This window comes from Apteryx rowi, unplaced genomic scaffold (assembly GCF_003343035.1).
Source record: "Apteryx rowi isolate R43461 unplaced genomic scaffold, aptRow1 scaffold_200, whole genome shotgun sequence".
NCBI classification, from domain to species: Eukaryota; Metazoa; Chordata; class Aves; order Apterygiformes; family Apterygidae; genus Apteryx; species Apteryx rowi.
In genome coordinates, this window is record NW_020448309.1 from 754,769 (window position 1) to 769,331 (window position 14,563).

Genomic DNA, 14,563 nt, shown 5'->3' on the forward strand with positions numbered 1-14,563 from the left:
GCCGTCGCTCTGCCGTCCCTCCCTCGGCCCCGGGCTCACGGCCTCGAGGCCTGGCCTTCCCCGCGGATGCCCCGCAAGCAAGAGCAACAGGGACAAGGGGGCTCCTTTCAGCTCGTTTCTTTAATAAGGAGACAGATATTGTTACAAAATAACAATTCAACATAGAGACAGAACCGACAGAGTCCACACGAGAGGAAGGGGCTTTAAAAGCAGCTTCCTGCCGGAGCCGAGTGCTGCAGAGACCAGGACGGGGACAAGGCGCCGGGCGGCGGAGTGGCACCGAGCCCCGGGGAGGACCACGAGGGGCCAGGGGCRGCGCGGGGTCCTGCTCGGCTTGGCCACGGCCACCACGAGCTGGGCCGGGCTGGTCGCCTCCCACTAGGGCCCCAGCGGCTGGGCACGGACCGGCTCGTCCCTCCGGCYGCTGGCTTTGCCGCTAGACGTTTCAGGTGCGACCAGGAAAGGATGAAGCAGGTCTTTCCCCACCACCACCACCAAAAATGGACGCTCGACCATTTGGGCAGGCAATGCCCAAGCAGACGTTCGGAAATGACCCAGACAGCTCCGGAAAGTCCTTTGCACCGCGAGCTCCTTGCCGTATCCCAACACTTCCATTTCGGAGATGCCACCGGTGGGAGGAGAAAGAAATGCCCCTCCCAGCCCTGCGAGCTCTGCCCAGTGGTGGCCCCAGGGGGACGGCGGCGGGTGCCACCACCGAGGGCTGCCACCCCAGCTCCGTCGCCGAGCCCCACGGGAACCGGGAGACGGCTGACACAGGGGGGTGGGAAATTGGGGGAGGGGGGGTCACAGCTCACCTGCAGGCCCTTCCCCGCTGGGGTCCCGCCGCGCCGGGGTCTCATATGGCTTCTAAAGTTGCTTTGACAGTGAAACGCACCAACACGACACAGGACGCCGAAGCCACGATGGTGCCGCTACCCGGCCATGGGAGAAATGCGACAAGATACAGGCACAAGACACACATGGAAGTCACGGCTGCGTCGGTGACGGCTCACCCGCCGAGGGCTGGCTTGGCTTAGGCATGCTTTGTTTCTTGGCATATTTTCTTCTTTTGCACTTTTTTTTGTTTTTTTAAATCGAAAATAAATCGGGACGGTGGAGAGCACTTGGGCAACAAGGAGTTCTTGCTCGTCGCCGTCTCTGCCCCGCTGGGTGAAACGCGGTCGGGCACGGAGGTGCTGGAAACGGCTGCCTCGCCGGGGCGTGTTGTACGGGCCAGCGCTGGTGCAGAGCTTGCAACATCGCGCTCGGCTCTAACCATGCTGCTAGTTATATATGGCTGCATCTCATGCACTGTTCATGGTGTATATATATCTATGTCTTCATATATTTAACTACACACAACTAAGGGGGGGAGGGGGATCAGAGGCAGCGCAGATGGCTTTAATATGTTGGTTGTAGTCCCCTTTTTTATTAAAAAAAAAAGAAATATTATGTATTAAAGTCACAGTCCCTCCCCCCCACCCCAAGGCTTAGAGTTCAAATGGAAAACAGCAGGGTCGGGATTCTGCTCTCGCAGGCAAAGCGGCGCCTGCAAGACCCCTGGGCGATGTGGTGGAGCGGCGTGAAATCTGAGGGTGCATGTGCATGTGCGTGTGTGTGTGTGCGTGTGTGTGTGTGTGTGTGCGTGCATGCATATATACGTGTGTGTACAGGTGTGCATGCACACCTCCGCCTGCTTCCTGCGGAAAGCTGCGGGCCCATGCACACTCCCATATCGCTAACGGGAAGATCAGCACTCTTACCAATTCCTGGAGTTGTCTTCCCCCCCTCCCCACTCCCCCCTGTATAAACATAAGCCAAGGAAAACCCTGGTGCCCAGCTGCACGGGACTCTGCCGTGAGACTGATTGGAAAGAACGATTCCTGCAAGTGCCCTCAGACGGGTGGCACCAGCAGCACCTGCCACCTCATCTTTCCAGCTATCTAATTTGGCTGCAGCGGGACCTGCCGGCATTGCTGCCCTTGGCTCCGTGTCGCTGCGATCCTACAGCACAACCTGCAAAGCCCCAATAACCTCGCAGGCAGCCCCAGCAGGGGGGGATCAGGTGGTGCCCTGCCAGCCCGGTGAGGCTGCCTGCCACAGGGACCTTCTTCACCCAGCCCTTTGGACCCCCATCATGGCCAACCAGCTGGGCCAGGAGCTGCCCCTGCTTGGAGCCGAAGGTGGCACTGGGAGATGCTGCAGCCCCAGCTTGGGCCAACAGCAGCACCGCGGGGCAAGCGGGGGCTCCTCGGGGTAGTCCCGAGCCTGAGGACACAGACCAAGTGCAGCAGGAGGTGGTGGTGGAAGCAGTTTGTGGAGGTTTCTGGTCCAACCAGCAGTTCCTGGAGGTCTCTGATCTAACCTCAYGCTCAGAGCAGGATTATTCCCAACACTGGGCAGTGGCTTTGGCTAACCGAGCTTTGACCCCCCCCCCCCCAGGATGGAGATTCTTCCTGCTTTGTAGACCCGTCCAGGGCTGCACCTCCCTCCCAGGGAGAGCCTTGTCCTGCTGCCCAACTTGACCCTTGTGAGCTGCAACCTGTGGCCACTACCTGCCTGCCACCAAGTCTTCCTCCATCATCTATACCTGCCCCTCAGCCGCTGATCACATCCCCCTTGGCCTCCCACCTCCTCGCTGGACCGAAGTGCCAAAGTTCCTCCACTTCTCCATGGGCACTGTGGTCCCCCAATGGGGAAGGAGGTGGAGGAGACAAAGAAGGTTCTGTATTTTAAGTGCAGCCTCCCCAGCATCAAACACAAGGAGGGAACGCCCAAGCCCAGGGGCAGCAGCCCCACGTGTTCACCCTGAGCAAGAGCTGTGACCCCGGGGCCGTGCCTGGACAGAAGAGCGAGTGCTGCAGGGGGCTGCCGAAGCATCTGATGATGTCGTGGTGAGCTTAGCTTTGGCACTTGGTCCCCCAGCTCGAACTGCTCTGGGCACCATGCACCGAGGTCCCAGCCCTTGGCACGAGCAGGGCTGGCCACCTTGTGCAAGGTGGTGTGCTTGTCCCCCAGGGAGATGTCCCCAATGCCTGGGGCATCTCTGTCTTCACCCCAAAGCTCTGTTTCTGCAAAGCTAGTCCTGCTTGCTAAAAAGGCAATTCTGGTAGCTACTTGATTGTGCAACCTAGTGTAAAAATCCCAAACACTAAGGCCGCTCAACCAGGCTCTCCCCACCCAGATCTTTGCCATAAACTTAAGCAGTCCTTGCAAGGGGAGGGCTGGCCCCAGGGACCTCAGCCACAAGCCCAGCCAGCTCATCCCCAAAGGGGTAGCTGAGACGCAAGGAACCCCATGGTTCCTCGGTCTTTCTCTGAAKGAGGACTGGGTGCTGGGGTGAACACTGGAGGGACCTTAGCTGAAACAGCAACCGCAGGCTCGAAGGAAGAAGGACGCACCCAGCATCCAAGACAGCAAAGCAAAACACGGTAAGTGCAAGGCCTCTGGGGAATCGGAGCCAGTATGGGCACAGCAGCTCAGTCAGTACTCCAGTACAGACTGGGCTGAACTGGGCAGGGCCTATAGTTCCTCCCCCTGCAGCAGGGACTGATGTTAGCTTTCCAGCTAACGTGCTTGGTGCGGGACGTGCAAGGAGAGCAAGATGCGCTGCCCCRGGGGAAGAGGCAGCCCGGAGAAGCTCTTTCCCAACCAGGGCCAATATTAGCAACATGGATATGGCTTAGACCCCCGAGGGGCAAAGGAACAGGGGTGCATTTGGCAACTAACAGCTTTGTGTGGAGCAGCTGCTCGCTGGGGTTTGGGGGTCTTTGGTCCCTTGTTGGGCCTGGCCTCACTCGCACCCTCCACGCGGGCATTGCTGCCTTGGTGGTGGGATGCCGTGSTGCAGCAGGAGCTCAATGGGACCACAGCTGCCCGAGGCCAGAGGGTTGGGGCTGCGCTGGGGTTGCCCAGGGGGATGCAGCTCTCTGGCAGCATCCTCCCAGGGCTGTCTGGAGGGGCAGACCCCAACAGCAGGGCCGCACCTCAGGGACATGCTCTTGGCTTTTGGAGTGGCCGCAGCTCACAGGGATGGCTACTGGCATGCACAGGGCTGAGCTTGGCCCCACGCTGTGGGGCTGCCTGCTCCCCCTCCTTGCTTTTGGAGACCTCTTGGTGGAAACCTTCGTCGTGGAAGCATCTGGATCCACAGGTTTTAATCAAGTGTCTTCAGAAAATATATGGCAGTGCAAAGCATGATGGGAAATACATGCAAATCACCCCAGAGCTGTCCTCATTTGACCTCTGGTGATGTGACAGCACTCAGCAGAGGCGGTGGCAGTCGGTAGGGCGCCTGGCTGGCCAGAAGGAGCACACGGATCCGTCTGGTGGACACCATGGGCCCACCTGGCACAGCCATTGCATGCACAGCCCATGATGCCTCTCCTCAAAGCAAGGTGTCAGGGCCACTTGTGCTCGGACTATCATACCATGCGGGGCCTGCTGCAACACCATCTCCCCAGCCGGATAGGGCTGAGAAGCCTCGGTTCCCTGCCGCAATACCAATTTGCAGCAGGTTCCCACAGTCTCTGCACACTTCTCACCGGAAAAAAATAAGCCTGGAGATGGCTGTGGGACTCAGCAGTTCTCATCCTAACACCACATCTCTCACCCTTCCCAACTGGGAAGGGTGAAGGGAGGCAGAGCAAGAGAGGGGAGGCATCCTGGTCTCTCCACCGTTTTGATGTCCACGCAGATATGCATGCCCAAAGCAAGCACAGTGGATCTGGTCATCTCACATTATCAGGCTCTGGTATCATCTCCATGCAACGTTCGACGGTTCCCCACATGAACCCAAGAGGAAGGATGGAGGAAATGTTGCTGTGGGCTGGTGATGCTGCGACCTGGGAAGTCTCCAGGACTGACAGTTGCTTTGCACCCTGGGAGGGATGGTGTGTGGAGGCAATGGGACATGCAGCAGAACAGAGCGATGCTGAAGAACGAAAAGAACCATCYATGTCTTTAACCTCTTCCCCTGGAAGCTATTGGGACTGTCTTAAAACCCTTCCACAGCCTTCAAAGGGTATTTCAGCTTAAAACAAAAAACAAAACCAAAGGTTGCGTAACTGAGGTATCGATAGCTCGGGGTCACTTAAAATGTCCACAGGCCCGTGCCGTGCTGGCCAGCAGATCTTCCTATTTGTTTTTCCCAAGAGCTGCATCTACTTCCTCCTCTGGCTTCAGCGAGTGCCACTGGGCAATGGGCCGCCGGGGGTTGGCCAGCATGTCGGACCAGTGTCGCAGCTCCGTGCCCGTGGAGTTGCAGCCCGTGAATATCTTGCCAATGGCTTCATTCTTCCCCAGCTTGTCATAATCGAGGACTGTGATGACCACCTGCACTTTCTAAAGGAGGAAACCTTCTTTAGAGGTGCGGAAAGGCACAGAGGCCGTGCTTGCTCCACAGCCTCTGTGCTGCCTACAAGGCCTGGAGCAGGCCCTGGGGTAGCTCTGCAGGGTGTCCCAGGAATGCCGAAAAACTGAGCCCCACCATGGCCCATATTAGGGACAGGATCTCCTCCATGTCCACRGTGACCTCAGCTTCCTTGCCTAAAGAGCCCAGGGCCTGCAGGCCACAGCTGGTCCCAGCTCATCCTGACATGGCCACCTGGGAAAGGGCTTCAAGGGACAGCGTGGGGCAGGGTACGAGCTGCAGGCTATGGCGGCTCACTGAGGCTGGGCTGGGCCAAGAGGCAAGTGCAGAGGCTGGGACGGGCCATGGAGGGGCAAGATGGGCTGGCAGAGGGTTGCTGACACCCAGTGCAGGACACCCAATGCACGTGCAGTGGCACCATCTCTGTGCAGGGAAGCCTGGGCACGTGCCAAATGTTCAAAATAATACCCCCAGGACCACCCTAGGTCCCTGCTACACCTGCTGCTCAGCGCTGGGGTGGACACTTTGGGGCCAGCAACAGAGGAAAGCTCCATTCCAGCCATGAGCCGGGGCCTGGACCTGGGGTTGCTTCTCCCATGGGTGCTGCCCAGCCTCCCACCTCTGCCCCAGCCACCCTCAGCATCTGCCCCAGCTCAGGTTGAGACAGGCTGTATTTCATGGGTAGCCAGACCAGGAGCTCCACAGGGCACCCAGATGCTAAGAAGTGGCCAGACCCCTGTCCGGCTTCCAGAAGCTCCCACAGTAAGAGGTGCCCAGGGCAGCCACGGGACCAGCCAGGCTCTAACCCCCATCCTTCCCAAGAAAGTCAGCATATGAACCTGTATCTGCTCGAAGGGAATCTCGAAGCTGAAGGACTCGTTGAAGTAGGGGTTCAAAGTCTTCTTCTTGACTGTAGTTTTCTTCTTCTTCAACCTCTTGCCATTCTGCAGCAGGTGGATCTTCACGTAGGGATCTGGGAGAGTGGGAAGGTGTGTCAGCCAGGGCTGAGGTGCCCATGGGATACCCTGAGACAGGTTCCAGCCCAGGACAAGATTCACAGTGAGGGAAGGAGTCCTGACCAGCTCTCACAACAGTGGTGTAAACAAGGCCCTTCTCTTTGCTTGACTCTGGGCACCTCCTGGGCACTGTTGTCTGGCAGATAAAGGTGGTCTGAGGCTGGTGGCTGGAGGCCAAAGCCAAAATATTTGGGCTTGAGAGGATTTATAGGAGCAGCTGGCCAAGGAATGGGGCTCTTCTGCATCCCATGGATTGTGGGTCTCCTTGGAGGAGGGCTGGAGATGATAGAGTGAGACTGATGGGTGCTGGCTTACATTCTGCCTGTAACCCTCTCACCATTTCCAGAGCAGGACCCCCAGCAATAAAGCTGAACCTTTCTAGTCATGAAAATATTGCTGTCCTCATGGTTAAGCCAGGTCTGGAAAGAGATGAGGACTCCTGAGCAGAGATTTCAGCCTGGAATGGATTTCTAGCATAAAATGTGCCACCAACTTAGGTCCACATCCCCAAGGCAAGGAGAGTGGGACCAGCAGCAAATGGCAGAATAGCATTTTCACCACCCAGCTCCTGCAGCATCCTGGGCCCAGACATGCCAGCAGACCCCACTCAATACATCCTTCTGAAGCGACAGGAGGCTCATCCCACCACCTCATCTCTCCTCGCCCCCTAGCCCCAACCAGACCTTCAGCTGCCTCCATATCAGGAGACCTCAGGCTCTGGAGACAGCTACCCCAAGCCCTGCCAGACAGACAGACCCCGGGTCCTCTCCCAGCGAAGGATGCTGAGAGCACCACAGTGGGGCAGAAGGGCTCATGCTCCCAGCAGCAGGGTGACCCTGAGCCTGCACCCACCTGAGAGACCCCCAACGTCCATCTTCTTCAGGTTCTTGGCCTCCAGGATGCAGACAGTGAGTTTCCCGGCAGTGGGCACATACCGGAGGGAGATGCAAATATCTCCTAGCTTCTCTGGCTGCCAAGCAGAGCAGAGCAGGAGGCAGATATCAAAGCCTTGCCGGTGCATGACACTGCAGAGTCAGGACACAGTCTTGCACGCAGTTCCTCCCAACCCAGCTTAACCTTCAAGCCTGCACAAATGTGAGGCCGGCATGAGCTGGCACCCCATGTCCTGGCACAAGGGTTTGATCACTTGTCTGAGGCAGGTCTGTTCCAGCACAGCACCCAGACATTGATACTCTTCATTTTTCTTAAACAAAGGCTTTTGCACAAAGGAACAACAGGGCTGGATCCTGCCCAGGGCTTGGGACTGACACACCTAGCATTCAGGTACGACCCTGCAGCTAGCGCAATCCTGAGCGCTGTGGAATGGCCCAGAAAGCAGAGTTTGCCCAGCAGTCGGGGCCACCCCACAGCTCAGCTCTGCAGGGCAAAGGTGTGAGCCAGCTGAGAGCCTCATGCTGGCCCAGCTCTCACCTCCTCCTTCTCGCCACTCTGCAGGTCCCGCCACTCCTCGATAGGCTGGCCCAGGTCCACTGTGTTCATGGGCACTTTCACTTCGCCAATGATGTCATGCTTGGAGAAGCGATCAAAGTCATAGATGGCCATCACCAGCGTCTTCCCGCCCAACTCCTGGTAGGGGACCTGCACGAAAAGGGCCACCAGGCTGGCAATGGGCTCAGAGGACTCCATGCCAGGGAGCACCCACTCCCGACAGGGAGGGCCAGCAAGCAAGGGGAGGGTGGAGCGGGAGACACAGTCCCATGTTGGGGGAAACAAAGGGGTTCACCTTGAAGGTGAAGGTCTCATTGAAGGCAGGGTTGAGTGTCTTCTTTTGCACTTTGGTCTCATATTTCTTCTTCTTGTCAGGGAGCAGGAAGACCTTGACATATGGGTCCGAGGTGCCACCCATGTCCAGAGCTGGCAGTTCAGCAGCTTGGAGGATCCCCACTGTCAGCTGGGAAGGAAGAGGGGAGTCTTCAGTGAGACAGCCCAGCTACATGCTGAAGTCCCTGACCCCATTCCAGGTCCTGGGTACTCGCCTCCAGCACGAGATGGGGCAGGATGTCGTGTGGGGCAGCACTGAGCTCCCCTCCTCCCTCATGAGCCACCAAGGTTGAATCCTGATGGGACAGGGAGATTTCTCCTCTCCAAATTTCCCCCCCATGCAGGGCAAACCGCACTCCTGCATTTCCTTAAGCAAACCCCAGTCCCTTCATCACCTGGTTTGCCTGGAAATCATAGTCCAGCGAGAACTGCAGCTTGCCCAGGTTCTCCGGCTCCTTCTCCTCCTCCTCACCTTCCCCTTCCGTCAGGCCCATTTCTGCATCATCATCATCCTGTTGGTCCTGCAACAGCAGCAGCAGTGCCCAGCTCAGCTGGGAGCCACAGGTACAGCTGCCCCTCACCTGGAGGGTCATAGCCCAGCATCCCAACACCCATGCCAGAGAGAGGGAGGGAGACGCATGAGTACCTCCAGCCTCCCTGGCCCTATTGGCATCACAGCAGCCACAGTGAGGAGAGGCCCTGGGTCCTCCCCATGAGGGGAAAGGAGACCCAGCAGGAAATAAAACAGCAGTGGAGCAGCCCGAGGTGGCACTGGTTCTGCCCACAGCCACACAGATGYTGTGAAGCATGGGCGGCACAGGGATGCCTCAGGGTGCCAGGAGTTTGGGGTCAGCTCCAGCCAGGGAGGTTTGCTGCTTGCATGGGGCAGCTGCATGCAAACAACCTATTGCAAATGGGTGCAGCGACACTCTAGCCCTCCCGACCTGTGCTTGGGAGAGAGCTACAGCCTGCGATGATGGCTCAGCAGGGCCATTTCCAGGCATTGTTAACTTGGGAGTAGAGATACAACCCAATTCTCCTATGTCTGAGAGAAGGCCACCTCTCTCCACCAGGCTGATAAGCAGCACAGTCAGGATGGTAGCACAGAGCAGCCGTATGCCAACAGACTATCGAAAAGCAGACAAGCAAAGGAGCCCAGTTTAGCTTATTTTCCTCTTTGCACTCGCAGACCAGACGCCAGGATGCATTTAGGGCTGGCAGCCTTTCCGAGCAATGGCCCACCAGTGGGAGCTGCTCAGCTCCTTAGTGCTTTGACATGCCTTCAGATGTAGGCGGTGGGTCCCCGATCCCACCCTGGAAGGAGCTGATAGAGAAGTGAGGTTCAGTGTGGCACCTACCGTGAACAGCATCCCAGGACAGTGAGAAAACAGAACAACACAGAGGGTGGGCAATGAGAGCACAGGGAGGGAAGAGAATGACATTATAAACAACAACGACAACAGCTAGTACTAGGGGTGGTGGCGGGCTGTCTGCCATGGGACACAATGACCCATATCAAGGTCAGGAATTGGACTTTTGGCTTCAGCCGTCTGTTTTGTATGGGCCCGTTGAGCCCCAGAAGGGGCTAGAGCAGGACAGCAGAGAGCATCTCTCCCTCCTTTCAGGAAGCACCCCCATATTCCCTACTGCTATGGAAGGGTGCAGACAGGCAGGTCTGGTGGAGGAAGGCTCCTCACAGTGTCTCTACTCAATGTTCATCTGTCTGGTCCTCCCTGGGTGCCCACACCATCCTCTGTGGCTCTAAACAGCAGGAACAGCCTCCCAAAAACTCCTGTCCTCATCAAATGGCCCTGTGCTGAGCTGATGATTTGAAAAGGCCAGGATCGCCCCAAATCTGTTGGTACCAAAGCCTCCTTCCAGCTGCCACTCCYGGCTCCCCTGTGATGAGGAGACAGTCCCAGCTCTGCTTTGCAGAGCAGCACATGCCTTTTGAGCGTTAGCTTTTTTTGGGATGCCAAAACAGAGCAGGATTTTTGGCCTGATGGGTCCTCCTCTCTCTCTTAAAAGCAGTGYCTGGCTCAGCTTCATGAAATGAGAGAATAACTCTGAATACCAAGGTGGGAGAGACAAAAAGGCATCAAATTGACTATTTCTGCTTCAGACAAAGCAGTCAGCCAGTCCAGCCCAGCCAGAAGCTGGTCCTGTGCTGGGCCATTAGGAACTGAAAGAGGAAAGAGAGCAGCAGCAGCAGGATCCTCAAACCAGGTGGCAATCACTGTTGATGAGCAGGTTGCTGAAATAGCCCATGCTTTCCTGCTAGCCTGGGGAAGAGAAGGGAAGGCTGGCACTGACTCCTCACATTAGGAGAGATGGGGCAAAGTCTGACCATGTCCCCTTCTGGCCTTCACTCCTATGGTGCTGGGAGCAGTCACTGCTCACTGGCAGCACACCAAAGAAAGCTGGGCTGCTTCCAGAGCCATCTTCACCCTTCGATCCAAGTTGTCCCTTGCTCCCCCCTCACTCCACATGCAGAGGGGGAGCTATCTGCATGTGGGCAGGAGAAAATGCTTGCTAGGAAAGCTACAGCCCTGGCCACCAAAGGCACTGAAGGAGAGCTTTGTGCACCATGGCACAGGAGCGTCACACTATGTCTGCAAGCAACCCCCTTTTGCAGGGACAGCTGGACTCTTTCCTTCTTAAGCCACGCTACACCTCCTGGTGCTGCTATCTTAGCACCCTGGAGACCCTGGGGGCTCTATCSTGCTCTGCTGCCTGAGCAATAAATGCTTTGATGATGTGGTTCATAATTCAACCAGAAGGATGGTTCTAAAACTACAAGTATGGGATGCAGCTGAGCATTCAAGAAGGGCGTTACCTGGTTCCCTGATTTCATGTCCTTCATGTTCATYGCGTTCTTCATGCCCTTGCCCTTCTCCTTCTTGTTCTTCTTCTTCTTGCAGCAGCACTTCTTGCAGATGCAGAAGCAACAGGTGAGGATAAGCAGCCCAGCTACCACGGCGATGGCAATGAGGGCCCAGGATGGCACTGTGGACAAAACCCGGTGCCCCAGTCAGCCTCACAGCTCCCTCCCCGTGTGAGCCACCCCACTGCCTTGTCCTGCCTGCTGCTCCTGGAAAAGGAGCCAGCTACTCACAGGGAATCTTGTTCAGCTCATTCATGAACTTCTCCCTCAGCCTGGCGATCATGTCCTCTGCGCTCTCACCCGGGCCCGCGGCCTCGGTGGAGTTCTCCATCGTTGCTGTGGGCATTGTGGTGGCCACGGCCTCCGGAGCCATCATAGAGGCTTGCTTGAACGTCATGGTGGGTCAGGGACTCCCTGAAACACAACGTCACTTCGGTGGTCAGTCCGCGGCACATCCATCCTGCCCTGTGCCTTCCTCCTTTGTCATGTGCCCCACCAGGCCCCTGCTGCTGCCACTCTGCCCCACACCCAGGCTGGGCCCCGGACCCGTCTGCACCAAGGACAACATCTGCATTTACAGCAAGGGTGACAATTAGGTGCTTGATCATCTCTCTGAGGATTGTGGAGTCCAATCGTTAGAGCAAGGAAGGACACGAGAGTCAGGACTCCTGGGTACCCTCCAAGGCTCTGGGAAGCCCAGGTGATGTCCAGGTTTCCTGGATCGTTCCACCTCTCCTTTCTAGCGGCACTGCCCCAGCCTCCCTTGGACTGTGCCGTGTGAACACAGAGCACAACTGCGGCACCTTCCTTGAGCTCTCCCAGTCAAAACAGTAGCCAAGGAGCCAGAGAGACTGGTCTCCAAACACCTGCTGTACCATCAGGCCCTGGCCTCCCCAGCTAGGCTCCCTCCTGGAGGAGCCCAGGGCAGTGAGGAGGCAAGTCCGAAGCCTCTGGGAGCATCACCTAGAAACACATCAGCACTGGTGCTGGCTTGGAGCCTCCCGGGGACATCAGGGATGCTGGTATGGAGGAGGTTTGCCTGGAAAGGCCATGTGGGATGAGGGAAGGGGTGTTTTCATCCCAAGGAAGGATGAGTGATGCCGGGGTGCTGAGCATCAGTGAGCCGATGCCAGCAGGAGCATCACATCAAGTGGGACAAACTAGACCACTGCCACGTGCCCCTCAGGGTGCCATGCTTCTGGGGAGGGGAACATGGGACACCCCCACCCGCTTGGCTGTCAGCAGCCATTCTTCCGTGAAACAGAGATGGGAAGAGGTGGTGGGGACAGACGATGCCCTGCCTGGCACAACCAGGAGGACAGTGGATGCATGACCCTTCCAGCTTGGACAGTGAGCTCAGCTGGGGCGAAGCCATCCCTGGACCCACAGCGCTGAATAAAACCTGGCCGGCGCGGGGGACCTGCCCATTGCTGGCACTCTTCCAGCCAGATCCCAGCACGGGGAAGGCCGTGTGGATGCACAGCGAATGCAAATGGGAGGCTGCAAAGTGCACGAGCTGGATCCAGTCCAGATCTGCACCCGCAGACACGATGGTGCACAGTAGCGGCCAGCCCCTGCTGTCAGCAGGGCCCAGCACCCCGACCTGGCATGCAGCACAGTGCACTGGTGCGGGAGCCTCCCAACTTGCTCCTGGCTCTGGGAGAGCTCCCAGGATGCAGCAGGGAAAGGGACCATCCATGTCCCCTGGTGCATGTCATCATCCCCCCGGCTCCAAGCCACCACCTTGGACCCATGGTCCTGCCTGGGGTTACGCACCTTGCCGGGGGAACGAGTGAACGTGGCCCTGGCCAGGCTGCAAGGGAGCATGCAAGGGCCTGGGGCTGCCCCTCAGCCGTGCACACAGGTGCCGGTGGGGTCAAGCCAGCACATGCATTGCCCCACCGCGTGTCCACCAGCCCTCTCCCATGGGGACTGCAACGGGACATGTACCCACTGGTCCCCATGCAGGGACTGGGTGGCATAACACCCTGTCATGGGATCTGATCCTATACCTCTCTTTTATCAGGTTACAGCACAAAAAACACGAGCTGGAGCCTCTGCGGGGCCATGTGAAGGTGAGACATCTCATTTGCCTGATCATTAACCACTTTCTGGCAGCCTCAGCAGGACGGTGGAGCCTGCCGGCTCATTGCCAGCTGGGTGCCATGTTCTCACATGGCTCCAGGCTCCTTTCCGCCTCCTGAGCCCTGCAGGGCCAAGCTCCCTTTGCCAGCCCTCCTCTTTGATGGGCCTGGTGGCATTCATGCTCCATCCAGGAGAGATGTGCAGGTACGTCTGCGGGGTGATTGCTCACAGATTCAGCTCAGCAGTTTCRGAGATGACCCTTGAGGGATGATAGCAGCACCTCCTGCACTCATCCATCCCGTAGGACTCCTACCCCATCCCTGCAAGTGCCCCACAAGGATGGGCCACCCACCCCATGGCCCTGTGGATGTGGTATACGTTCCCGCAAACAAACCATGCTCAAAGTGCCTCCCTGGCCCAGCTCTGGACCAAAGCGCCAGGGACCAGGCTGAGCATCCCCTCACCCATGCCAGCTGTGACACCATCAGCGGAGATTTGCCACGCTCATCAGAGGCCACGTGCCACACATGTGGGCAGCGAGTGGACACATGTGCAGATGTGTGAGCACCCATCAGGACTGCAGCGCTCACGGTGGGGCAGCTGGCTGGATCTGGCCCCGGGAGAGCAGCGCTCCCAGTGCACAGAGGAAGGTAGGATTCAAGACAGAGGTCCTCAGGAATCCTCAGTGACCAGGGCAGGTCCCGAAGAGACTCTTCAAAGATCAGCTGGTGAAAAAGAGGCCTTTGCTCCAAATGTCGGGTGCCAGAAAGAGGCAGAGCAGAGCCAGTTATGAGCTTGCAAAGCAAAGATAAGAGTCGGCAGCAAGCCAAGCGAATTAATGGTGCCAGTGGGGTTAAGGAGAATGAAAGGGCTTTTAGATATCCAGTGGTGGAAGCAAAGAGCCACGCAGGAGTGCTAATAACTGAGGAAGGAGCTGGCCATGCTGGGGGTGAGGGACCTCTCCGGCAAGGGAGGAAGCCCCTTTCCTCCCTCTCCGAGAAACCCAACATTGCCACCCCCACGGCTCCTCCTCGGCCCTCCATCCCCTGCGTCCCCCATTCCCTGCAGATGTTGCAGCAATGGAAATACTGCAGATGATTGATAGATAATTATGTTAATAATGCAGTAAATAACTCAAAGAAGGATGATAACCTTCACCAGCACTTCTGAGTCATAAGCCGTCGGCTCAGGTTTATACAAGCGAGCCGTGCTATGCTGCTCTCATCCCTTTGCAGCCAAACGATGGTGGGTTATGGCCAGTGCAGCCTGCATGGGCTTTAGGAAAGCCCGGGGAAAAACTGGAGCTGAAAATGAGCATCCTTGCCTCAAAAAGTCGACCCGAGAGAGACCCAGAAGAACAACATCTTCAGTTAGCGCAGTCCAAGGTCACGTCTATTAACAGCAAATGCACGCTTCGCTGCTTTG

At 57.4% G+C, this 14,563-nt stretch overlaps 1 protein-coding gene across 1 annotated transcript; it reads right to left on the minus strand.

Annotated features, from left to right (window-relative positions):
* Positions 1-5,136: 5,136 nt before the first annotated feature.
* SYT2 (synaptotagmin 2) lies at positions 5,137-11,450 on the minus strand. The gene is made up of 8 exons (XM_026063777.1): positions 11,285-11,450; positions 11,006-11,175; positions 8,565-8,681; positions 8,132-8,299; positions 7,819-7,986; positions 7,240-7,357; positions 6,211-6,344; positions 5,137-5,343 (listed from the first exon to the last, which is right to left on the minus strand). The coding sequence occupies exons 1-8, from the start codon at positions 11,448-11,450 to the stop codon at positions 5,137-5,139; spliced, it is 1,248 nt and encodes a 415-aa protein (XP_025919562.1).
* Between the last annotated feature and the right edge of the window lie 3,113 nt (positions 11,451-14,563).